A 25,552-nucleotide genomic window follows, 5' to 3' on the forward strand; every position below is an offset into this window, starting at 1 on the left:
TACTGTGTTCTGAGTGATTGCTTTTTGTCTGTACTTCTGGCTCGCTCTTGCGCCTGTAGAACCACAGATCTGAACTTCCCTGGACACAGCCCTGCCACAGGAACTCTGGAAATCAGGAGAATCCTTAATGGTTGAGTGGGCAAACACCCCTTACACGAACCAGGAGAGTGACAGAGCTGAGGGACCTTCTCAGTGTTCATTGTTTGTGCCAGGCAGCTTATCCTGCAGCAGGGCAGTGCAGCTGGGGGTGACAGGGATAACCCACTGGACTTCACAGGAATCTCTTAACTGCCTGACTCTGACAGCATTTCTTGGGATTGCTGTCTGACCCATCCTGGTGCCTGGCCTTTGGAATACTGGTCTTTGTGTCTCAGGACAACTGCAGGTGTAGCTGTCACAGCAGTAATAGCTGGAGATTTAAATCTGAGAATCTCAGAATGGTTTTGGGGAAGACCTTGAAGATTATCTCGCTCTACCCTTCTGCCATGGGCAGGGTCACCTTCCACTATCCCAGGTCACTCCAAGCCCTGTCCAGCCTGGCTGTGAGCACTTCCAGGGATGGGGCAACCACAGCTGATCTGAGCAACCTGTGCCAGGCTCTCACCAGCCTCACAGCCAAGAATTTCTTTCCAATATCCCATCTAACCTTGGCCTCTCACTATTAAGCCATTGCTCCTTGTCACTCCAGGCCCATGTAAATAATCTCCATCTTTCTTGTCAACTCCCTTCAGGTACTGGAAGGCTGCAGTTAGGTCCTCCCAAAGCTGCCTCTTCTGCAGGCTGAACAGTCCCAATTCTCTCAGCAGAGCTGCTCATCCCTCTGGTCACCCTGGTGCCTCCTCTGGGCTGGCTCCAGCAGCTCCACGTCCTTGTGCTGTTGGAGCCAGGGCTGGGGCAGCTCTGCAGGTGGGGTCTCAGCTGAGCCCAGGGGCAGAGGGGCAGAATCCCCCCTGCCCTGCTGCCCATGCTGGGGATCAGCCCAGGGCAGGGGGGTTCAGGCTGGGGCAGGACTGCTCTTGATGTGTGCACTGTCCCCAGTTAACTTCCTGTACAGCAGTGTCCCGCCTCCCAGTCCATTTGTGGAGTTACAGGCAGCTGGAAACATTCTCATGCGGTTCAGGCTAACAAGCTTCTCCTGTTAATGGCCTAAGTCCTTTGAGAGGGTGGGCTCTGAAGTACTGGGCAAAAATAAATACACACTTGAAATCCAGAGATGGCAGGTTTTTGGGAACAGTTAGTGCTGTGCTCCAGGAGGATGATCCTGTGCAGATCTTTGGTCTTCACCATCTTGTTTCTTTTACCCCTCAGCCCCAGAAGAAGTGGCTGGAGGGCCTCACAGATGTGAGGGAATACTGCTGTGGAACATTTCCACTCTGATCCGCCCAACATCATGTTCCTTCCAGGACAGCTTTTACAGCTTGTGACTGTTTCTGCCCAGTGACTAAACCCTGGTTACTACTTGAAGTTCCTGTGCCATGTTTCACTTAACGTGCTGCTGTAGTTGGAAAGTCCTGAGCTCAAAAGTATCTTTGTCCAAAACAGAGATGTATTTTTTTCTAGTAACATAAGATAAATGTTCCTGAGTGGTGCTGTGGGCTGCCCTGGCCAAGGGCTGGGAAGCTGGGAACTGCCGAGTGGATCACAGAATCACAGTGGTTTGGTTTGAAAAGGACTGTAAGGATCATCCATGTGCACCTGCTGCTGTGGGCAGGGCACCTGGTCCCAGGCTGCTCCAAGCCCCATCCAAACCTGGCCTTGGACACTGCTGGTGGTGGTGAGCCACAGCTGCTCTGGGAAACTTGTGCCCTGGCCTCACCATCCTCTCTCGGAAGAGTCTCTTTCCAATATCCCATCTATCCCTGCCCTCTCTCAGTGGGAAGACAATTCTCCCTTGCTCTGTTACTCTGTGCCCATATCCAAAGTCCCTATCCAGCTCTTTTGGAGCCTGTTTAGGTGCTGGATGGTGTGGATTCATGGTGATGGTTTGTGCTCTCTTGTGTCGGGAGGCTGCACGCAGGGTTAGTCTGCCTAAATCAGCCTCAGGTTACAATTGAGCAGACTTATTTCAGTAAGTTGAAAGTGCCTTTTTTTACACTACTGGAGTGTTTTAGCTGTTCCCTTGACCAAGCAGAGGCAGCAATTGAGTGTGGTGGGTGTGATTGAGGCATTTCAGTACATGGTGTCCGATCTTTGCTTTCATGTTTTCCAAGCGTTGCTCAGAGGTCCCTCCTGGAGTGCCTTGTGTCAGGCAATGGCCCCTAATAAACTGTGACACGGGATGTGTATGTTCAGGAGCGGCAGGGAAAGGGGCTGGAGAAAAGGAGGCTCAGGGGGGACCTTGTGGCTCTGCACAACTCCTGACAGGAGGGGACAGCCGTGGGGAGAGTCGGGCTCTGCTCCCAGGGAACTGGGACAGGACAGGCAACAGCCTGCAGCTGCGCCAGGATAGGTTTAGATTGAATATTAGGAAAGTTTCTTGACCTGGAGAGTTTTCCTGCCCTAGCACAGGCTTCCCAGGGCAGTGGTGAAGTCCTCATCCTTGGATTAAAAAGTCCTGTGGATGTGGCTGTGTGGGACGTGGGTGGGCTTGGTTGTGCTGGGCGAAGGGTTGGACTCGATGACCTTGGACGGCTTTTGCAACCTAAGCAATTCTATGATTCCATGAAACCTTCCCAAAGTATTCCTGAAGCTCCGAGCCGGGCGGGCAGGGTACTGCAGGTGGCGTGGGCACGGCTGTGCAGCCGCGGGCCGAGCTGCTCCCGTTGCGCTCCGTCTTTCCCTGCGGAAGCGGCGCGGCTCAGCGGGATCGGCCGTCACGGATGGGTTTGTCCCACGGCGCGCTGGGGCCGAGCCTCCCTTCCCCGCCGGTCCCACCCGCGTGCCGCAGCCCGTCCCGCTCCTCGACCCGCGGGCATCCCGGGGCGGGAGCACCCGTGCGTGGGAGGAGACTCCGCGGGGCGGGCCGGGCCGGGCCGGGCAGGGAGCGGCGGAGCGCGGCGGCGGCGGCAGCAGGATGCGGGAGGCGCGGTTCAGGGACAACTTCTGGGTGAGTGGGAGCGCGGCGGGACCGGGACAGCGGGGGCAGAGGCAGCCGGAGCCGGGGGGCCACAGCTAGAGGTGGAGGGATCACTGCTCTCTCGTTAGAGTTGGCTCCAAAGCCAACGGTGGTGGTCGTGGGGTGACTTTGCCGAATGCTCTGGGTCGATAGAAAACTGGCACAGGTTGCCCAGAGCAGCTGTGGCTGTCCCATATCTGGAAGTGTCTAAGGCCAGGTTGGACAGGGCTTGGAGGAACCTGGGATAGCGGAAAGTGTTCCTGCCCGTGGCCGGAGATGGAATGAAATGTGCTTTAAGGTCCCTTCCAACCCAAACCATTCTGGGATCCTGTGATCCCCAGCAGGCACTGCCCACCATGCATGTCTTGAGAGTTGTGGCTTTATAGCCTGCTCCATGCAGCCAAAATAATCCTGGCAAGTGACTGCTGCCTTGCTGGATGAAGTCAGTGCCAGGCTGAAGGGTTTGAGATCATTAATTTGCCATCGGTGAACTACTTGAAGACACCATGGCGAAAAATGTTCTCTTGATGTGGAGCTAATCCTGGACTAGGAGCAAGTCACTCAGTGAGGTGCTGCTGCCAGCTGTTGAGCCATGGAGGAAAACCCACAGTTCGGGGAAAACCACAATTTATTCTTTCCAGTCTGAATTATGCTCTTATAAAAGGAGAAGTGCAGGAAACCCACATATCTGCTGCAAAGCTTAAGCTCTGTGGCTACTCAGTTCCTCTTGTGGTGGACCTTCATTCTAGGTATTGGCAAGCAGGAAGTAAATTACCAAATTTGGTCCTTTGGGGCTGAAAATCTTCATCTGTGAATGGTGCTTGGGGTTTCCCAGGTGTTGCCTGGACGCAGCTCCCGTCGTGTAGGATGTGGGAGAGCAGCACAGGCCCCTGGGAGAGCTGGCACCAGGTTTGGGGCTCCTGAGTGTGGAGGAATAAGTGCAGAGCCTCACCCAGCATCATTAACGAGTTAACTGGCATAGTGCTGTCACATACAGAAATCCCACGCAGGTGTCAAACCTGTTGTGGAGAATAAAGCCAACTTTGCATCTGGCAGCTGCTTCCCAGCTGTTTGTTACACCAAAGTTTTCCACAGTGCTCCCTTTGCTTTGTGGACGTGCAGAGGGTAGGTTTTGGGGGTGGTGGCAGCACCCCCGGGCTGGAGGAACAAGTGTGATGCCAGAAAGGCTGAGTGGGCAGGGTTTGTTGTGCCTCAGTGGCACATTGGATTAAAGAAGAGCTTCTCACCACAGGGCTGACTTTGGCTGTTTCTGCCTGGTTTGTTCCTCTCCAGCAGTGGTGTGGTGCTTTTTGGAGGAGGATTCTGGAGGAGGGGGCTCAGTGGGAGAGAACACCAGGACAAGAGCAGCCTCCAGGTCCCAAGACAAGGAGGATCTGGGGTGTTGCGTGGGGCACTCATCCCTGCTTGACCACTTCTACTGCAAACATGGCTATTTTCTGAATAATCCCTGGTTCTTGCTGAGCTCCAAACCACTGGTGCTGCCAGGGATTTTTCCTGGGCTTTGTCCTTTCTGAAACCTGTGTGCTCCAAGGCCCCTCACCAAGGAAATGTGCCTGAGGCAGGCAGCTGAGATGGAGGTTGGGTGGGAACGTGATGGATGTGACTCAGTGGAGAGACTGAGGCCCTTCTGCGGTCATTGGGCCCATGGAAAAGGCAGGTACCACCCCAAGCAGCTGCCACACCACGTACTGGTGACTATGCATCAGCTGTGAGGGCTGGGGAGGAGGGGTGAATGAGGATAGGAAGGGAAAAAGCCAAATCAAGATGAAGTGTGGAGGGCTGCACATCCAGCTTCCACCTGCTGCTGAGTGCTGTGAGTGGGCAAGCACTTCCTCCTGCAATTTTCCTCTTAGATTGCTTTGCGTAAGGCAAAAATAGAAGGAGAAGTCTTTGCTGAAGCAAGTGATTGCTTAGAGTCATAGAAGCATTGAGCAGTTTGGGTTGGGAAAGACCTTACAAACCATCTAGTCCACCACCCTGCTATATTCAGGGACACCTTCCACGAGACCAGGTTGCTCTATGCCCTGTCCAGCCTGGCTTGGAATACTTCCAGGGATGGTGTAGCCACAGCTTGTGTAGGTAACCTGTGCTGGTGTTTTAATACCCTCAGTCATAAACAATCCAAACAATCACTTCCCTGTATTTAATATGAATCTCCTGTCTTTTTGTTTAAAAATATAATTTCTTGTCCTACCATTACAAAGAGCTTGGCAAGGCACAACTTTTGTCTTCTGAAGGTTCTTCACCTGTCAGACAAGGTGAGACCAAGAGGGCCATTATGGCATGATGCTGGGCAGGTGGCAGATGCTGCCACACATTGTTCTTTAGTGGTGATGCTAGCTCAGCTTCAGATTTGCTGGTCCAACAAAATTTTCACATCTTTTTTCCCCCCCGCAACAAGTTAACTCATCATTCCATTCTACCTGCAGAATCCCTAAATACTGGACAAAATGTATGTTACTCTGGTGGGAGCAAGTTTCTCGGTGGTTAGGACAGCCTGATGAGAAGGAGGATTCTTTGGGAGTGCTCCAGGGGAAATATGCTCCAATTGATGGGACAAAGTCTAAAAAATGTGCAAACTCTTAAAACCTAGGCCAGATTTGGTATTGGATCTTCCAGCTTTGAACTGTGACTGGTTGTGAGTGATGACCTCCAAATTTCTTTGTGGGGATATGATAGTAAGGGTGAGGGTGGGCAGGCCCTGGCACAGGTTTCCCAGAGCAGCTGTGGCTGCCCCTGGATCCCTGGAAGTGTCCCAGGCCAGGTTGGACAGGGCTTGGAGCAACCTGGGACAGTGGAAGGTGTCCCTGCCCCTGGCAGGGGGTGGAATGGGATGAGGTTTAAGGTCTCTGCCAACCCAAACCATTCTTGGATTCTGTGATTGTAGGCTAAGCTGCAGCCCAGCCTTTGCTGTGTCGGGATAGCAGGACTGTGCTTCCAGCCTCACCTGGGGACTTACTTAGTTTTAAACCCCAGCAGTTCTGGTTCCTCCGGTGGGTGCTGTGTCTGCTTCTGCACTGACTCCTGTTCCCTGCTAGAGCTGATGGTGTGATATTCCTGATGTGCCCTGTCGGGAAAACACAGGCCCACTTGGCTCTCTGCACTGAAGTTTGCTCATGCTCTCGGGTCTGAAGACAAGATGATGAATTTTCTTGAATAAACATGTTTGCTCCCTGGCACCCCACTGCAGCTCCTGCTTGCTCAGGGACTGAAGTCTAGACATGCCTGAAGCGGAACAACTTTTGCCCTGAGTGCTTTGACTCCTATGTCACTCACACCCACAGGCCTGTGAGGGAGCTGTGCAAAACCAAAAATACCCCAAAGCTCGTGTTTGTTTGCCCTTGCCCTGCCTGTAGTGATTGCCGAGAGTTGGGCAAGTCTGACGTTTTGTTTTCATTCGTTTTTGCAATCTGCTCTTCTTCTTTCACTATGTGAGGTGTTTTCTTTCACTTTTTTTCACTTTCTTAGTACAAGCCTTGTTTTCCACAAGCTTGTTCTTGCACATATTTCAGGTAACCCAACAGCCTTGGGTCTTACCAGTGCACTTTGGTGTTGTAAAACCATATGGTAAAAATAGAAATTACAATAATGCTAAAAACTGCTCTAATTCTGATCTGTGGGCTAAACAGAGTGAAATTTTGGTCATTTTGCCTTCAATGAGGCAGTGCTCTGCTCCCTGCAGTGGTTTTAGTGATGCTGCTGAAACAACCTGTGGCTGGGGGGGATGCAGCCCTGGGTTCCTGGGTTTGTTCCCTGGCTGCTGACTGATAGTAGCTGTTTCACTTCCCCTTGCCCTGCTTGTCCTTCTCTAAATGGGCACTGGCTTGGTGGAACTTAGCAGCAGCATTGTGAAATCCCCAGGTCCTTGTCTCAAAGGAACAAGGTGGGATTTGTGGGAAGAAGTTGCATGAAGGCAGAACAGCCCATTGCTTTTGGTGTCTCTGGGATGAGCAGGGAAGGTGCTGGCATAGGGGAAGGAAATTCAAATGGAAAACCACTAATCAAAAAGCTGCTTTTTGCAGGACGCTGGTCCCAGGTGGGTGGATTTGCAGTGAGGCCTTTTCCTCCCTGCAATGAGTTTTGGCTGCCCTGTTGTACCCTCCTGGTTGTGGGGTGGGGAGGAGTTGCAGCCTTGTGCAGCCTCTCCTCACCCTGCTCCCTGCAGGCACCAGCATAAAGCACTTCTCTTGTCCAGTAACTTCTGCGGACACTGAGCGATTTTGAGGCTGCACTGACTGTGAGCAAGGGCAGCACGGCCAGCTACAGTTCTTCTAGCTCCTAAAATAGTCACCAGCCTCTGGTGCGTTCCTCTAAGCAGGCTGAGGAAACATACTGAGAGTTGGAATAAATACAGATCTTTCTAGAGGTGGTCCATGAGCATGTGCAGTGCCCCAAACCTTTCGGTTTGGTAAGGTTGGGACAGACAGGTAGAGGGTGGGAAGGCTCTGCAGAGGGATCTGGACAGGCTGGATCCATGGGCTGAGGTCAGTGGTGTGAGGGGCAGCAAGTGCCAGATCTTGCGCTTGGGTCACCCAACCCTGGCAGCTCCAGGCTGGAGCACAGGGGCTGGAAAGGGAAAGGGCCCTTTGGAAAAGGCCATCCAGGTGCTGGTGCCAGCAGCTGGACACGAGCCCAGGGTGCCCAGGTGGGCAAGAGGCCAGTGGCCCCTGGGCTGTCCCAGCCAGGGTGTGACACAGCCCCAGGGCAGTGCCCGTCCCTGTGCCGGCACTGCTGAGGCACCTCCAGAGCTGGGGACAGCTCTGGGCCCTCAGGACAGACAGACACTGAGGGGCTGGGGTGTGTCCCAGGCAGGGAACGGAGCTGGGAAGGGGCTGGAGCCCCAGGAGAGGCTGAGGGAGCTGGGAAGGGGCTGAGCCTGGAGAAAAGGAGGCTCAGGGGGGACCTGTGGCTCTGCACAACTCCTGACAGAAGGGGACAGCCGGGGGGGTCGAGCTCTGCTCCCAGGGAACAGGGACAGGAGGAGAGGGAACGGCCTCAAGTTGTGCCAGGAGAAGTTTAGACTGAGTATTAGTGAAAATTTCTTAATGGCAAGGGTTATTAATCCGCGAAACATGATGCCCAAGGCAGTGGGGGAGTCCCCATCCCCAGAGGGATTTAAAAACCATGTGGATGTGGCACCTGGGGATAGGGGTTAGTGGTGCGGTGGGCAATGCTGGGGCGTGGTTGGACTTAATGGTCTTTGAGGACTTTTCTAATTGAAACATTTCTCCACTGTTATTTTCTTCACAGAGTGTGTCTGCAGGGGTTTTCTGTGTAAATTGGGGTGGGAGGTGGAGGGTCAAGCTCAGCAGCTTGCTGTGACTCAGACAGGATCATGACGTGCTTTCCTGTCCCCAGCTGAGCATTTTAGCTCCGCTTTTGGCTGAAAGTGTAACCATACCCCAAAATATCACAAGCATCACACAAATACCATCTCGTTATTGAGTCCATTGGGTGCAAATCCAGGCAGCAGATCAGGAAGGGGCGGGGGGGGGGGGGGGAGGTTGCATGTCCTGTGAGCTTGGGAAATATCAGGTGCTGCTTTGTCACCTTGAAATCATCTGTTTGCAGTTTCCATGGGCTGTCCTCTAAAATAGCACGTGGGCTCAGAGCTGCGCCCAGCAGGGAGGACCAGGACAGATGTGTGCTACAGAGTGGCAGGAGAGATCCTCACGCTCTGTTTGCGCCGGGCTTGGTGCAACCCCCCCATGTTTAATACTTGCCTTTGGGTTAGTTTATTACTGTTTTAAATCATCTTCCCTGTGCCCATGGCTCTGTGCTTGCCATGCTGCACTTCCTTTTCCATTGCTGTTGCCAGCCCTACCTTTGCAGTCACAGAATCCCAGAATGGTTTGGGTTGAAAGAGATCTTCAAGACCATCCAATTCCACGCGCTGCCATGAGCAAGGACACTTTCCTATATCCCATGTTGCTCTAAGCCTCATCCAACCTGGCCTTGGACACTTCCAGGGATCCAGGGGCAGCCACAGCTGCTCTGGGCACCCTGTGCCAGGGCCTGCCCACCCTCCCAGCCAGCAATTCCTGGTTCCCAATATCCCATCTGTGCCCGCCCTCTGGCAGTGGCAGCCACTGCCTGTGTGCTGTCCCTGCATGCCTTGTCCCCAGTCCCTCTGCAGCTCTCCTGGAGCCCCTTGAGGCCCTGGCAGGGGCTCTGAGCTCTCCCTGGAGCCTTCTCCAGGCTGAACACCCTCAGTCATGCTGGTCCTTTTGAATCTTTCTGTGCCAAACCTGCCCAGAAGGTTTCTGCAAAGGCTGATTTGACACCATACAATCCTGCCTAGCTCCATCTGGGCCAGGAGTTCCTCCCATGGAAAACTCACATGGAGGAATTTAAAAGCCATATAAATGTGGCACTCAAGGACGTGGGTAGGTGAATGGTTTGGCAGTGCTGCGGAATGTTTAGACTTTAAGATCTCACAGGGTTTTTCCAACTTAAACAATTGTGTGATTCTGTGTTTCATGAAACACCTTGCACCCTGACATCTGGTCCTGCCTTGGGTGCTTAGGAAACACACACGTGCTGGAATTAAATCCTTCTTCTGTGGGAGGAAGAGTGATAAAACAAGGAGCTTAGTGCACACTCTTGATGGGTACTCCCAGTTTTCCCTTTGACCCTTCTGCCTGGCACAGAGGTCCCAAGAGTGCCAGGCAGCAGAGCAGGATGCAGGAGCCTCCAGGTGCCCCTGGACGTGCAGTGATGGGGCTCTGACCCTCCCTCCTGCCTGGGCTTGCAATGGCCAGCAGTTGTGCTTGCATCCATTTTGTTTCCTCTGAAAGTGGGAATAGGAATTCAAGTGATGCTGTTCCTGTGTTTTGCAAATGTGATGAAGGCTGACTCAGTGCAGTGTTTCCTTTTCACAGACCCGATTGGTGAAGATGTGGAGAACCTGAGAACTGGTTGTGGGTTTATCAGTACTAACCCCACTAACCTCATTTTGGAGGGACATTTGTACTTTGTAAAGGAAGTTTGATTTCTGCTTAGGTCCTGCTCCACAGTCCTGTCTTCCATGCAAAGCTGATCTGGGGTACCTGTGGATTTTCTGCCAGTCCTACTCCACCACATCTCCCCTTCACTTCTTGCTTTTTGGTCACTGACAGTCAAGTACTTGAATAGGGAATTCCACTTAATTAAATGGTTCCTTTATCACAAATACCAGCCCTGTTCCTTCTCCTTTATTGCACCAGGAATAAATTCTTGAGACATCCCCTCTTCTGCTGCCCACACTGTTATGCCAGATCTCTGCATACTCTTGTCCTGGCTTTGAACCATTTCCTGAATGTCTCCATCCTGCCACTATCCTCTTCAGGTTTCTTGATAACTTTTTGTGGATTTTGTTTCCTGTTGCTGAGTTTCATACGTGCTCCTACTATTGCTCCCTTTTCTGCAGCCATGCATAGGAGTGGGGAAAGAATGGGGTAGAGTAAGTCAGCCTACATCATTGCTGCATTTTCCTTTTCCTTTTCCTTTTCCTTTTCCTTTTCCTTTTCCTTTTCCTTTTCCTTTTCCTTTTCCTTTTCCTTTTCCTTTTCCTTTTCCTTTTCCTTTTCCTTTTCCTTTTCCTTTTCCTTTTCCTTTTCCTTTTCCTTCTTTTCCTTTTCCTTTTCCTTTTTTTCCTTTTCCTTTTCCTTTTCCTTTTCCTTTTCCTTTTCCTTTTCCTTTTCCTTTTCCTTTTCTTTTCCTTTTCTTTTTAATTTTTATTTTCCTTTTTCTTTCCTTTTTCTTTTTTTCTACAAGCATCCATGCAAGATAAGTTTTTAAGGAATAATTTGGAAGAAAATGACCCTTCAGAAGTCTATGGCAAGTGTGGATGGGATAGATGTACCTTGTCTCAAATTGCCACCATTGTTCTCATTCTGGAGTGTCTCCCACCCCTAAAATAAAAGATTTTATTTCATAAAGAGGGACTTGCATGCTTGCTCCCACTGAGCCATGGCCTGTGCAAATGCCTCAGGAGGTAGTAGTGGCCATGGATTGCACTGACAAGGACATGACTCCTGTTCCTGTGTTTTCAGAGCACGGATCTGACCAGCACAGTTGGCTACGACAGCATCATTCAGCATCTGAATGATGGCAGGAAGAACTGCAAAGAGTTTGAAGACTTTCTGAAGGAAAGGTAGGGAGCTGCCTCTGACAACAGGTTGGGTTGAGCCTGGGAGTGGTGCTGTGGCACTACTCCTTCTCCTGGTATTCCCAGTTTGATTTTTGCCATGTTTAACTGATGTTAAAATGCTGTCCCATGAAGTTCACCTTGCTGTTTGGCTTGCAGAAGACCGGGTTAGAAGATCTTGGCCTAGGAGAGCCATGGCTTTGTCTTGTTTTTGTCTCTGTATATTATGAACACCCCACAGATTCAGTGTTAAGAAGTGGTAGGGTTAGGTACTGCCATTATTAATCAGAGGAGATGACATAAGTAGAGATTCTGTGGCTGCAAAAACAGCTGTGATGATCTGGCCGTGTATTTTACCTTTATGTTCACCTGGTTAGCTGTGGCTAAATATGAAGAGCATTGTAGAACACTGTACATTGAATTAATGTCATTTTGGTAATGACAGATGGAGAAAACCAAGCTCTGACTGCACGACTCGGTACAGAGCATCCTGGAGCAAGCAAAATGGGGTGGAACAGGAGGAGAACTGCACTTAAAAGTGTCTAACGCACCTACCTCTGTTCAGGCTGTAATCCCACGTTCCAGGAAAATTTTGACCTTCCAGATGAGGAAGTGGACCCTGAGAACCAAGTCTCACTCATCCATGACAATGCAGAGTGCCAAAAGCCTCCTCTACACTCTGTGCCCTCTTTGGTCTTGAAGGAGGTGTAGATTGCCACTGAAGTGTCTGGCCAGGAGGAGATCAGTGGGCTGGGCTTGGATTTGCCACTCTCTGGACTTGGCCCAGTTGTCCAGCATGGCTGTTACACAGTTCCAGCTATGGAGAATGTGCCTGCTGGATGTTTTGTCTCAAAGAAAGTTCATGGGAATGTTGTTGGGTATTTAAAAAAATCCATCTATAATACATATTTTTTTCAATTTCCCTATTAGCTTAAGGAATTTTTAGAGGTAAGAAGAGGTAAGGTAGGTACCTTTTAGAGGTAAGGTAGGTGAATTTCATTGCCAGACTCCAGAAATCAACCACACAGGGGTCTCCATCTGTGTTAGTAGTTAAGGCGTTTTAGAAAGTTACTTGTTTTATCCAGTAGGTGTTCTGATGGCAGCCTCTAGCAGTACTTGTTCCTTTCTGCTGGCCACAGGGAGAGAACTACATTTGACCAAGCAATTCCAGCCCTGGTTGTCTGTAGTGATTTCAAAGCAGCTGCAAAGAACTGGTTATTCCTATGCTGCAACACATGAGCTCTCTTTGCCTCCTTCCTTTCTTCCAAGAGGGGGAGAAAATGTGGTCTCTCACAGATGTTATTTATGTCACCTCATGAGATTTGGTCTCTTTTTCAGATGGTCTCCCTAAGGATTAGTGCCAAGTACAGAGAGTACTTATTGCCACACATTGAGAGAGGGCAGGGCTAGATGGGATATTGGGGAGGTATTCTTGGCTGTGAGGGTGGTGGGACCCTCTCTGGCACAGGTTTTCCAGAGCAGCTGTGGCTACCCCATCCTGGAAGTGTCCAAGGCCAGGCTGTACGGGGCTTGGAGCCCCCTGGGGTAGTGGAAGGTGTCCCTGCCCATGGCAGAGGGTAGAACTGGATGAGCTTTCAGGTCCCTTCCAACACAAACCAATTGATGATTTCTCTCTTTGATGTCTCTCTTTCCTCAACAGAGCAATTATAGAAGAAAAATATGGCAAGGAGCTCATTAACTTGTCGAAGAAGAAGCCCTGTGGGCAGACAGAGCTGAAGTAAGTTCACAGTTGCTTTTATGGGTGTCCCTGAAGCAGTGAAGAAGGAAGAGAAGGAAGGAAGCTGTGAGACAAAACAGAATTGAAATGTGACTGAGACATTCAGAAGATGAGCTGAAATCGTTCTCATGAATGAGCAGTGCCCAGTTGGGTTCTAATTGGCTTTGAGATGGAGCCCACCAAGCTCCCCTTAGCCACAGATTAACCAAAGCACTGTAAATGCTCAGAGGGGTGAGGGCTGGTGGGTCAGCAGAAAGCTGGGGATCATGAGACCTTGGGTTACCCCCTGACAGGTTTTGTAGCCAGAGGGAAGTACAGGTACTTCCTTGACTCAAACCATACACATCTTTAGAGCCCAGCATGCTGTGGCCACCACGGCTTCCTCCATTTCCCAAGTGACCATCAGTGCCTTCTGCTTCCTCCTTTATTTCTGTACTTTATACATGCCCTGGTCATTTACTTACTTTACTTGTATATTGAGGTGTCACTTAAAATCTTTCTGCCATCTTTACTGTGCAATATTAATAGGGAGAAAAGCTGCCTATTTTTTGAAACACTGGCAAATGCACCATGTTGAAATTGTTCCAAATGATGGTTTTAGGAGGTTGCCGGAAACATTTGTCGGGAAACTTTGAATTTTTAATAGCATCCAGTGTTCAGAAAGATGTGAAGTAGGTGTCAAACCAAGTGAACTGTGTTGTACCTGGTGAGAGGGGAAAAAGCTGGAGGTACTAAGAGGGTAAATAAATGTGCTTTGAGGTACTTTGGCCATTGTTGAGCGAGTTCTGTTTTGGAAGAGGTGCTCTGCTGTTGCCTGTGCCTGACTGTGCTTCTCCACCCTTTTTAATGCCCTGCCTGTGTTTTTTCAGCACGCTGAAGAGATCCCTCGATGTTTTCAAGCAACGTAAGTAATTCTTCGTGTTTGCCAGGACACTTGGCAGTGCTAAAACCTGAAGGCAAATGCTTGGGAAGAAAATAGCAGAGAAATCTCTAAAGCTGTGCCGTGCTGAGGACAGGCAAAGGCTGTACTGCTGCTGGCCTGGTACATCCCAGTGTGTGGGTTTTGGGACAAAGTGATCCAGGACATGTGTGGGACAGGAGACCCACAGGGCATCATTGTGGGATCTCTTGGGCTTTCGGGTCTGGCTGCAGCTCAGAGGTCATGTTTATATTGTGCATAGGAAGCTGTGCACGGAAATCTCATCTGGAGTTTGTTGGGACAGGCTTGTCCTCTTCACAGAGTCACTGTAACTCATACCTTGAACCTGGGACAGCTCTGGGCCCTCAGGACAGACAGACACTGAGGGGCTGGAGCATGTCCAGGGCAGGGAATGGAGCTGGGAATGGGCTGGAGCCCCAGGAGAGGCTGAGGGAGCTGGAAAGGGGCTCAGCCTGGAGAAAAGGAGGCTCAGGGGGGACCCTGTGGCTCTGCACAACTCCTGACAGGAGGGGACAGACGGAGGGGTTGGGCTCTGCTCCCAGGGAACAGGAACAGGAGGAGAGGAAACGGCCTCAGGCTAGGCCAGAACAGGTTTAGATTGGATATTAGGGAAATTTTTTCATGGAAAAAGTTGTCCATCCCTGGCACAGCTGCCCAGGGCAGTGGGGGAGTCCCCATCCCCAGAGCAATTAAAAAACCATATGGATGTGGCACGTGGGGATAGGGGTTAGTGGTTGCCTTGGCAGTGCTGGGGGAATGGTTGAACTTGAGGATCTTAAGAGGGCTTTTCCAACCTAAATGACTGTGTGATTCTAACTGGAGCATCTCAAAGACGGTGCTTTGGCCACCGTACATTGTCATGTGTCACATCCTGCCATGGCACCATCAGATGGCACCTGGAGGGTGAGCCCTCTGCTATCCTGTGCCCAGTCCATCCCTTGCCCGATCCAGGTTTCTTTGCTGCCCTGTGGACTTCCCTAACACGGCTCTGCCCTCACCACTGCTGACAATTCACAGCTGTGGGTTTGGAGCAGCTTTGGGGGTTCAATCAGGAGCTGCCATTTGGCTCCGCTCCCTTGGTGGATCCTGGGTGGTGTTTCACAGTGTGGCTGCTCGCCTTCAGCCAGAGGAGCCTGAGTTCGTTTTGCCTTCATTTTTCTGTTGCCTACTGGCCTGGGGCAATGCAATGTGTTGAAACATGCCTAGATTTACCTGCATGAGGGGGAGAGTTTTCTCAAACTGGGGAGCAGGTCCCAGCAGGACTGATCCTTAACCTTGGTGAGCACTGCTTGGGAGGCTGCTTCAAGCAAGCTGGAGCTTTTTCACATTTCTGAAAGGGGATGTGTGGTGTGCTCTAAGCTGACTTGAGATACAGTCTCTTCAGGTATATATCTATATATAGATATAGATATAGATATAAAAGTATTGAATTAGTTTTCTCTTTGTAGAGATAGACAACGTGGGACAAGGTCACATCCAGCTGGCGCAAACCCTTCGGGAGGAAGCAAAGAAGATGGAGGATTTCAGGGAAAAGCAAAAGCTGCATCGGAAAAAGGTCAGGCACTGCGGGGAGATGTGCCTTCCTGCATGGCGTTGATCCTGCCCCAGCAAGGGGCTGATCCCGGTGCTGTCTCATGCCATGTCCCAGCCCCTGCCACGCCCCCACTGCCTGTGCTGCTGGGAAGTACTGAGCTCCTTCCTATGTGTTGTAACTGTGTTGAACTGTGTAGTAACCTCCAGCTTCCTTCTTCTCACTTCCACATCTCCTTTGTGTGTGTTTTGGGGCCAGCCACAACACAGCCTTTAAAATGCTTTTAAAGCATTTGTTTATAGTGCTCTATGGTCTCTATAGCGGCTGCTAAAATGGCCAAGCCTTTTAACTTCTTCTGGCTTGAGATTCCTTTGTCTGGAAAACCAGGGAAAACTGCTGGAACCAGGGACTGGTTTGGACCTAGCAGGGGGGAGTGGGCTTCCCATTTTGCCAGAGTCTGCAGAGGTGAAACAATACTATATATTTCTAGGATTTAGTTTGCAGAGCACCTTTGCCTACACAAAGGTTACAATTACCTACAATTCAAGGCTTAGGCAAAGCACAAAACAATGAGTTTTGTGAAGATGATTTGGGTGGATGAAGGTCTTTAAACACATCTCAGTGTGGTCTGTGGCTCTTCCTCTTCTGAGACACAATGTTTCCTGGAGCTTTGATGGTCAGTGATGTGCTGACCCCAGGTCTGTTCCTTCACAGATAGAGCTGATAATGGAGGCAATTCACAAAAACAGGAATCTCCAGTACAAGAAGACCATGGAGGTAAAGGAAATGTGCTTCTGTTTCTTGCCATGTGGGTTTGATGCTGCTCACACACACCCACATAGAGCATTGGGACAGGCTTAAGTGAGAGGGGTTTCCACCTCTGCTGTGACTCTTGACGCTGGGTCTGTGTGAGTGGTGGGCAGGGTGTGCTCAGAAGCCATGAAGAGCACGCCAAAGACACGGCCAGTGGTAGCCTTGCAGGGTTGGATACAAATGGTTTAGAATCAGAGAATTATTCAGGTTGGAAAAGCCTCTAAGATGCTTGAGTCCAACCATTTGCCCAGCACTGCCAAGCCCACCACTAACCCTTCTCCCCAAGTGCCACATCCACATCTTTTCTGAGCACTTCTGTGGATGGTGACTGCACCACTGCCCAGGGCATGAAAACCCTTTCTGTGAAGAAGTTTCTCTGAATACTCTAAACCTCCTCTGATGCAACTTGAGGCCACTTCCGTTCCTCTTGTTCCTGTTCCCTGGCAGCAGAGCCCGACCCCCCCGGCTGTCCCCTCCTGTCAGGAGCTGTGCAGAGCCACAGGGTCCTCCCTGAGCCTCCTTTTCTCCAGGTTGAGCCCCTTTCCAGCTCCCTCAGCTGCTTCTCATCAAACTTGTGCTCCTGCCTGTTCCCCAGCCCATCTCTGGACACGACCTCGATTGCCAGAAGCTTTTCACCCCAATCCAAGAGCAGCCTGCCTTGCAAGGCTTTCCCCAAGCTGCAGGGCACCTTCTGTGCCACTCCCTACTCTGCAGGCAGCCTGCTCCCTCGCAGGCTGAGCTTTTCCCCGAGGCCTCCCCCTGAGGTGTGCCTGCACCTGGCTGTTTGGTGTCTGTCCTAGGCCAAGCGTCTGTACGAGCAGCGCTGCCGGGACAAGGACGAGGCGGAGCAGGCTGTGCACCGCAACGCCAACCTGGTCACGCAGAAGCAGCAGGAGAAGGTATGGGAGGGGAAAGGGATGTCTTGCCTTGCAGCTCTCGTGCCCCACGGCTCCTGTCCCAGCTCTGGGTTTTGGGGTGAGATGGGGAGGCCAGTGGTGCTCCCCAGTGGGGCTGCAGTGTGATTGGTGATGCACCCAGCCTCTTCTCCACCTTCCTTGTCTCTCCCGTTTTTGGCAGCTGTTCCTGAAGCTGGCTCAGACGAAATCAGCACTGGAGGATACTGGTGAGTGTGGAAAGGCCATGTTGGGAGGGCGAAGGGAGTGTTTCTAGGGGCAGGGGTTGTGTAGCCGTGGTGTGGTTCATGGGTGAGCTCCAGGTCTTAGGTTAGGCATGACTCCTTGGAAACACACGCCCAGGACAGCAGCAGTGGGCAATGTCCCTGGAGAAGCCTGCATGAGCCTACCAAAGCCATATCCTTCTGCTTTATCCCTGATCTCCCACCCTTTCCAGCCTTTTCCCCAGCCCTAGAATTACTTTCTAGTGAAGGGATGTTTTTAATGAATGTTAATCATGGAAACCACAGAATCATAAATTGATTTTGGTTGGAAGGGACCTTAAAGGTCATCTCATTCCAACCCCACTGCCATGGGCAGAGACACCTTCAGCCAAAATATGATTTGTCTCACAGACAGGAGTTACCAGCAGAGTGTGACCACAATGGAGAAGATCCGGGACGAGTGGCAGAACGAGCACATCAAAGCTTGTGAGGTAAATGACACCTGCCCATAGCAGCCTGGTTCTCTGGGTTTGCAATCCAGCCTACAGGGCTCAGGGACAGTGCAGATTTGCTGTTTTTGTATTGCCCTGGCAGTGAAGCAGGATGTACTGCAACTAACCCTGTGTATGTGTGTCTCAAGCATGGCTTCTGGATTCAAGGCCCCACTGCTTCAAGGTTTCTGCTCTTATTTTATTATTTTTTATTTTTCCACCACCTTCTAAAATTGACAGAGTCAAAGTAGTGACATTTTTTGCCCACTACCTGCTTGCAAGTGTAGCATGGCTGTCATCTTGAACAGCTGTGGTCACCTTTGTATACTCAGTAACCCCAGGCCAGTATGTCCTGGAGCCTCAACAACACTTTTGTTGCCCAGAAGGCTGTCTGAAACTCTGGAAGACTTTACATTGCTTTTCAGCAGAGGCTGGTGGTGGCTGGGGATGCAGGTGAAGCCATCTCCATATGCACACTGTGCCACGAGCCCTTCACCTTGTGTCTCACAGACCATGCAGTAGTGTGGGAACCCCTCTGAGTGGGCAGCCTGAAGCAGACTGCCTCAGAGGGAAGTGGTCCAGCAGGGATTTCCAGCACACACTGGGGAATTCCAGACTGGTAGCAAGAGGGCTGAGCAGCAGCTCTGCTGCTGGTCTGTGATCTGTGACCGAGGAATGGACAGAGACTGCAAAGACAGATTTTATCCCAGATCTGCTTCAGGCTTGCAGCCATCTTTCCCGTTCCCAGCTGTGCTGATCCCTTCCAAGTTACCACTCTTCAAGCTGCTATTCTAATTTTCCATTTGAACTGAATTTTCTGTCTGTTTTGTGTGGTGTGCGTGGGTGTCTCTGTGCTGGTGTGCTTTTGGTGTCTTCTCTGGAAGCCTGTAAGATGGGGACACAGTTTAGTGGTGGCTTGGCAGTGCTGGGTTAGTGGTTGGACTCTGAGGCAGCTTTTCCAACCGTAATAATTCTGTACTGGGGAGTGGAAAGCAGCAGTTTCACTTTTGCAGATGGATGATGTGGAAGTTTTCCTCTCCATGTGTTGCAAAGGTCATAAGTGGTAACAAGTGTGGGTGTTCATGGAAATGTGTAAAAGCATGTGAAATTGAGGTGTACCAGACAGCAGATTTCAAAAGGGTTTAGGCTTGCTTGGAAGAGGGCTGGGCAGGAACAAAACAGAAACACCTCTGTTTTCATACATCCCCAGTGGCTTTTTTTTTTTTTTATTGCTCTGCATATGGAACATGGAAATGTTAAAAAAAAATCATGTACGTGTGGCACCTGGGGGAATGTGTTAGTGGTGGCCTTGGCAGTGCGGGAGTAATGGTGGGATTTGATGATCTCAGAGGGCTTTTCTAATCTAAGTGATTCTGTGATTTAAGGGTACGTGTGTAAGGGAAGTGGGCTGGGACCACAGGAACACAGGATACCTTGGGAACCTGTACTGCCTTTAGGAAGCTGGCTTGGTCTCCCCAGAGGCAGAAGTGTGCTGGGTAATCCCCTCCACATTAGTCTTGAAGATTTTCCAGGCTTAGTACTCACCTCTGAATTACCTGGTTGCATAGAGGGGTTATTTCTCCTCTGGACAAGCCAGAGGACTCATGGCTTCCTAGTTTCCCGCAGAAGACCAACACCAACTGCTCCTGGTAGTTAGCTTTGTTGTGGCACATGGGGGTGAGAAGCAATCAGGACAAAAGAGATTTGCCCTAGTTTTGAAGATGTTATGGACAGTTTTGTCTGTGTTGTTTCAGTTCTTTGAGACTCAGGAGTGCGAGCGGATCAACTATTTCCGTAATGCCCTCTGGCTCCACGTCAACCAGCTCTCCCTGGGCTGTGTCCAGAATGATGAGGTACCTCAACTGAAAACCTTCTTTTTTCTGTGTAGGAAGCAAAGCCCAGTTTGTTTTCCTGGGCACTAAACTGTGTTACATCCGTGTTGAGCTGTGGCCCAGGATTAACCACAGACACCAGCATGAGTGGGAAAGCAGAAGGACTGGCCAAAACTCTTGCAAATGAGGTTTCCTCTGGGATGTCCACGTTTTTTGAGGGTGGTGAGGCTATGGCACAGGTTGCCCAGAGAAGATGTGGTTGCTCCATCCCTGGAAATGTCCAAGGCTAGGTTGGACAGGGCTTGGAGCAATCTGATCTAGTAGGAGGTGTCCCTGCCCATGGCAAGGGATGGAATGGGATGGGCTTTAAAGTTCCTTTCCAATCTGAACTACTCTGGGAATCTGTGATTCCCCTGACACTGAAGCTTGTGTGAGTACTGGGCTTTCACCCTATGTGTGGTAAGCAATTGGGAAAAAGCCTTGTTTTTTGGCCTGATGTATACAAAAGCACTTTATTTCCCTTTTGCAGAAATATGAGGAAATCCGCAAGAGTTTAGAAATGTGCAGCATTGAGAAGGATGTCGACTTTTTCGTAAATTTACGCAAAACTGGAAGTTTGGCTCCAGGTAAGAGCTTAGTAGAATCTCAGAAAGTAGTGCTGACTGCTCTGTACTCCCCATGGAGCTGGCTGCTCTGGTCAGCATCATTTTGTGGGCAGAAAATGCTGCATTTCATTCACTGCCTTGCAACACTAGTGTCTGCCACTTTTGACAGCCCCTGGAGATCATTCTCTCAATTTTTTTTAGTTTCCTATCAGGCATTTTCTCAGAGAGGGGAAAGACTTAGCAGCTGAATGCTGGTATAGCAAGTGTTTTATGTTTGTAAGAGGCTTGTACTTCACTACTGTCAACTTCTCTTAGCTCCTGTTGTTTATGAAAACTACTATAATGCCCAGAGAAATGTGACTCCTGCGAGAAGTCCAGCTCCTGTGCCTATATCAAGGTAAGGTGTGTAACATGTACAACTGCAATTTTTATTGCAGAGGATGCTCGCTCCCCCAAAACAGGCATATTTTGTTCCTTTAAGTCTGTTGGAAGCTTGACTTAAGGGTATTAGAGGAAAGTATTTGCTTGCATGGCTCTTGGTGGGTGTGACCTGTCACCAAGACAGATGAGAGGAGGAGATCTGAGGAGAGTTAAAAGCATTTGTGGGTGGAGGGAGGAACTGCATAGCTGGATTCACTCTCGTGGGACAGAAGCTGGGCAAGGGAGGACATGGTGAAGGGCTTTTCTGTTGGGGGCAAGATGATGACTGGGGCCAAGACTTATGCTAAGGATGAATTGTCACTTTGGCTGCCACACTGAGAGAGGAGTCATGTCCAATTATGGCTTCCTGATGCCTCACTCTGGGCAAAGGCATGTACAAAGACATGCCCTGAGGCTCACTCGTGAATTTTTCCCTGAGTCAGTGCTCTCTGGTTATTTTTTCCTCTTCTCCACTGTGTCAGGTTCAATTCCTGTGTTTGCCAAGTGGGCTGTGGGTGGTGAGCCCACCAAGACTTGCCTTGTCAGGTCTGCATAAAGCCCATGCTGGCCAGACCTCCTTCCCTCGCACCAGCTCCGGGGGGGCAGCTGGGGGGTGCAGAACCAGGGCAAAGGGAGTCCCTTAGCCAGGCAGATCCTCAGCTCTGTGTTTCCTTCTGTGCAGGAGGGGACCCCTGCCCACCCCGACCAGTGCACCAGGTGAGTTACTGCTTCATGGGCTTTCTGGCCATGGGAGCTGTCACTTCAGGCCTTGCCCAAAGTCCCTTTCCATCTCCCTTGGACCCCCTTTAGGCACTGGAAGGAATTCTAAGGTCTCCTTGGAGCCTTCTCTTCTCCAAGTGAACACCTCCAGCTCTCCCAGTCTGTCTTGAGCCTCATTCACTCTGGCATCCCATCCCTTTAACATGGATGGCCAGTGTGTGGTGCTTCTGCTCAGTTTAAAGCCACATAATGAGCACTTCTCATGGGAAACCTGAGGGGATTTTTTGTGCTCTGTGTTTCAGGGGAGCCTGATTATGCCACAGTTGATGGCTACAGCTTGGTACATTTCTAACAGTCACAGTAAGTACCCATTTTTGATGAAATGAGGCTTAAAAGAAAGAGGGGGAGGATTTTTTTTGCCTGGGCAGATAGTAATATGACAAGGGGGAAAGGTTTATACTAAAAGAGGGTAGATTTAGATCAGCTAGAAAGGAGAAATTCTTTTCTGTGAGGGTGGTGAGGCCCTCGCTCAGGCTGCCCAGACAAGCGGCAACTGCCCCTGGATCCCTGGAAGTGTTCCAGGCCAGGTTGGATGGGGCTTGGAGCAATCTGGGATAGTGGAAGGTGTCCCTGCCCATGGCAGGGGGCTTGGAATTAGATGGTCCTGATGGTCCGTTCCAAGCTAAACCATTCTGGGATTCTGTAAGAAAGGATTAATAAGAGATGAATCTACACAGAGGAGGGACAGTGTAGAAAGATAGGCCATTGGTTAAGGAATGACATTTTGAGGTGACTGATTGGCTCCTGTCAGCCCTCCCATCGCTTGTCTGAGCTGTAGCTGTGGTTTAGACACTGTTGATCCTGTTCTCTATGTTTTCCAGAAGGCAGAAGACACTGTTGGTCTCACCAGCGTGGCAGAGATGGTGTTTTCAGTTATTCCCAGACACACAGAGCTGAAGTGCTTCTGCTTTTCAAGAGAATATTTGAGGACTCCGATAATGATTTGTACATTCAGAAAGCGCTTACTAAAAATCTATGCTTTTGATCAGCAAACTCCTTGGATGGATCTTCACACTCCCAGGAAGAAAAGGACCAGACACAGGCATGATCTGTGTCAGAAGGTGGTTTTGATTTGAAGTTCTTCTAAAGTGTGGCCATCTAGAAAATCTGGGGCCTCCCAGTCTCTATATAACTAAGAAGTTGTATGTGCTGAGAGGAGCGGTGTACGATGCTTTGGGCTCGCTGGCTTGTGTTCAGGGTATGTGCATCCCTCTCGGATCTCAGGTTCTGCCTGTTCCTAAAGGCTCTTGCCTGTACCTCAAGTCTTTCATTAGTGGGGATGAAATTTGTCATTTAGGGCAAATTTTACTCATATCTCTCAGAAATATTACTTAGAGGGCACCAGCAATTGCACTGCTTATCTGGCTTAGGGGTAGCTGTGCTTCATGCTTAACTGCTGACACTGGAAGCTGGTCTGCATCCCCCCAGGGAGGGACTGTGTCACATCCAACCTGCTGGGAGGTCCCAGGAAGGAGCTGAAGGAATTTATTCAACTCTGCCAACCACCTCTCTGATGAGGGTCTTGTGGGCTTTTAGGTTTTAGGTTTATCAGGTTGTCCCTGGTAAGATTTAGAGACCAGGCTGGATGGAGCCTGGAGCAACCTGGTCTAGTGGAAGGTGTCCCTGTCTATAGCAGGGAGCTGGAACTGATGCCTTTTTGGGACTACCTAAAAACAGAGGCCAGACAAAATTAAGGGAATAAAAAGCAGTTATATTTATTGAACGGCCTTCAGGTACATTTTGGGCAGACAAAGCCCCCCCAAGGGGCTACACCCAAAAAAATGGACAGTGGGTCACAGATTTTCATATTTTTGTAAGTTTGGTCTATTTGCATATTGGGGATTAATCTTCCAATTACAGCTTCAGGTAATAAAGTTTTTTACCCCAAGTTTGCTGCCCCTCAACTCACTTTGTTTCCATTTCTCAGGGCCTGAGACAGTGAGGTGTACTTGATTCCCAGGCCTAGAGAGGAATTGTTTTGTCTGACCAAAATGGGAAAGCAGTAGCTAATACTTCGTATGGAGTTTAGAGTTATACACTAAAGAATTGCAGGATTACAAATATATGAAAAATATAAAAGCTAAAATCTTAAGGCATCAGAACTAGGTGGTCTTTAAGGTCCCTCCCAACCCAAACCATCCTGGGATTCTTTGATTCTATGATTTAATTAACCTCTGTGATTCTCTAAATTTTGGACTACTTCTGACTATGCACCACTGGAAACAAACTTACCTACTACTGGAGCCATGAAACTAATTTTTCTGACCACATCTCCTGAAAGCTCCTGCCCTTGTTGTTACCACAGATAGAGATATGATAAGTGCTTGGATTCAGTAGCTTATGTGCCTTGGGGCTGCTGGTCTCTCTGATGTCCCTGTGTGCGGTGCTGCTTCACTGCTCCTCGCTGCCTTATTTCACTGGATACAGGGACACAGGACATGGGGATAAACACACAGTTTACCTGTCTAAACCTGGTGCCAGGTCACTAGCCTGGAGCAACAGGATTTGTTGTTTTTATGATGTTTTTCAAGTTGAATCTGCATAGCTTCAGCAAGTGCCTCAGCCCACCAGTACTTGGGGTTTTTACTGGATTTATTTGTGTGGGGAAGATGACATTGAGCTCTAACATCTGCCCTGCTGCCTCACAGTGAGCTGTGCAGAGTGCACATGGCAAGGAATCAGCTATCCTATTTATTTCTGAAAGACCAAGGATACAAACACTCTTCTGAAGGAACCTGCTGTAGTCTTAGTTCTATAAATATATATTTTAAAAAATAAGTTTTGAGTCTTGTGTTCTGGATATGCATTCTTTTTTAAAGTTGTCGTGTTCACTTTCTGTCGGGGATGGGTTTGGGATCCATGCAAAGTATCCTAGTCTCTCCTGGATGGAAACCTACAAGATCACATCCTTGCTAAGCCTTTATTTCAGTCCTTGCTCAATACCAACACAATAGTGGGAGAAAACACCCCAAAAGAGAATGGCATGAGAAGTGCTTATGATTAGCCGTGAGCTGCAGACCACGCAGGGCTGTTTGCCCTGGAAGAGTGTCTGCTCTGCAAAAACTTGCATGGTTTCTTTTCTGAGATTTTTCCACTGACTGAGCACTATAGATGCTGTTTGGCTTTTCTGGATGTAGAGGTGCCCAGTGAGGCTAAAACTTGGCTTGCACATTTACTAAAAACACAGAAGTAATCCCAAAATCGGGGTTCTGGGGAAGGTTTCCCCCTACACCCACGTACGGTTTACCTTTCCCATAGATACTACAAATTCCAGGCTACACTAGTAACATAAAGACTTCTCAAGCCTGTCACCCTGATTTCTTAGGATTTTCTAAAGCTTTCTGAATTTTCATTCTTGTAGAGAACTTGCTCATGCAGCTTTCTGTAAACAACCTATTGTTTTGCATTCTTTCATAGAGGTGGAGAAATTTGATGCACTGGTAGTTTGTCCAGTGTCGTTGGAGAGGTGGCACATTCACCCTCCAATCCACTGGCACCTTTTGAGAACTATAAATGGTTGGAGTCAGAAGAAATAAATTAGTCTCTTCATCGTGACCAAAGCTGTGGTGCGTTGTTTTTCCTTGTGTCCTCTGGTGACACAAGCTCTAGGTACAAGGTCCCACGGAAAGAACAGTGCCTGTTCGAGGCCATTAGCAGGACTGTGACCTGTTCTGCAAAGTGCTGCTGAGCTCTGGGGCGGCTCATCCTCCTGGGCATTGAGAGAAGTCACTCTTGCTCCCCGTGGGGCTTGGGCCCTGCTCCGGCTGCTCCGGGGGATGGCTGGGTGCCAGGGCAGGGCTCTGAGGGACAGCAGTTCCTGGTCTGGGGCTGCTGTGCTGGAGGTGTCTCATGCCCTGGGGCAGACAGAAGTGACCCTACACTCCCCATCCTTGCTAGTGAGGGCTTGGCTTCTCATCCCACATTCCCTGTGGCAGAAGCTTGGGCTGACCCTGTGGATGGTCTTTGAGTCCCTGTAGCAGTCTCTGGTTCACTACAGACTCTCTGTGAGTCCCTCTGGGCAGTCTATACGTCCCTACAGCAGTCTGAGTGTCCCCGTGGAAGGTCTGTTTGTCCCTATGTC

The 25,552-nt window shown here is 49.9% G+C and overlaps 1 protein-coding gene across 2 annotated transcripts; it reads left to right on the forward strand.

Annotated features, from left to right (window-relative positions):
• The first annotated feature begins 2,942 nt into the window (after positions 1 to 2,942).
• PSTPIP2 (proline-serine-threonine phosphatase interacting protein 2) lies at positions 2,943 to 24,249 on the forward strand. 2 transcript variants are annotated; one of them, XM_068175700.1, is made up of 15 exons: positions 2,943 to 3,046; positions 11,110 to 11,210; positions 12,865 to 12,942; positions 13,812 to 13,846; positions 15,331 to 15,437; positions 16,128 to 16,190; positions 17,027 to 17,125; positions 17,304 to 17,349; positions 17,755 to 17,834; positions 19,589 to 19,687; positions 20,196 to 20,292; positions 20,587 to 20,668; positions 21,374 to 21,408; positions 21,714 to 21,771; positions 22,284 to 24,249. In XM_068175700.1, the coding sequence occupies exons 1-14, from the start codon at positions 3,014 to 3,016 to the stop codon at positions 21,761 to 21,763; spliced, it is 1,005 nt and encodes a 334-aa protein (XP_068031801.1). In that variant the 5' UTR covers positions 2,943 to 3,013; the 3' UTR covers positions 21,764 to 21,771; positions 22,284 to 24,249. The 2 variants fall into 2 exon arrangements, with proteins under 2 accessions (XP_068031801.1, XP_068031802.1); XM_068175701.1 differs by lacking the exon at positions 2,943 to 3,046 and adding an exon at positions 10,023 to 10,403.
• The last annotated feature ends 1,303 nt before the right edge of the window (positions 24,250 to 25,552 follow it).

The sequence above is a fragment of the Anomalospiza imberbis genome, chromosome Z (assembly GCF_031753505.1).
Source record: "Anomalospiza imberbis isolate Cuckoo-Finch-1a 21T00152 chromosome Z, ASM3175350v1, whole genome shotgun sequence".
NCBI lineage: Eukaryota > Metazoa > Chordata > Aves > Passeriformes > Viduidae > Anomalospiza > Anomalospiza imberbis.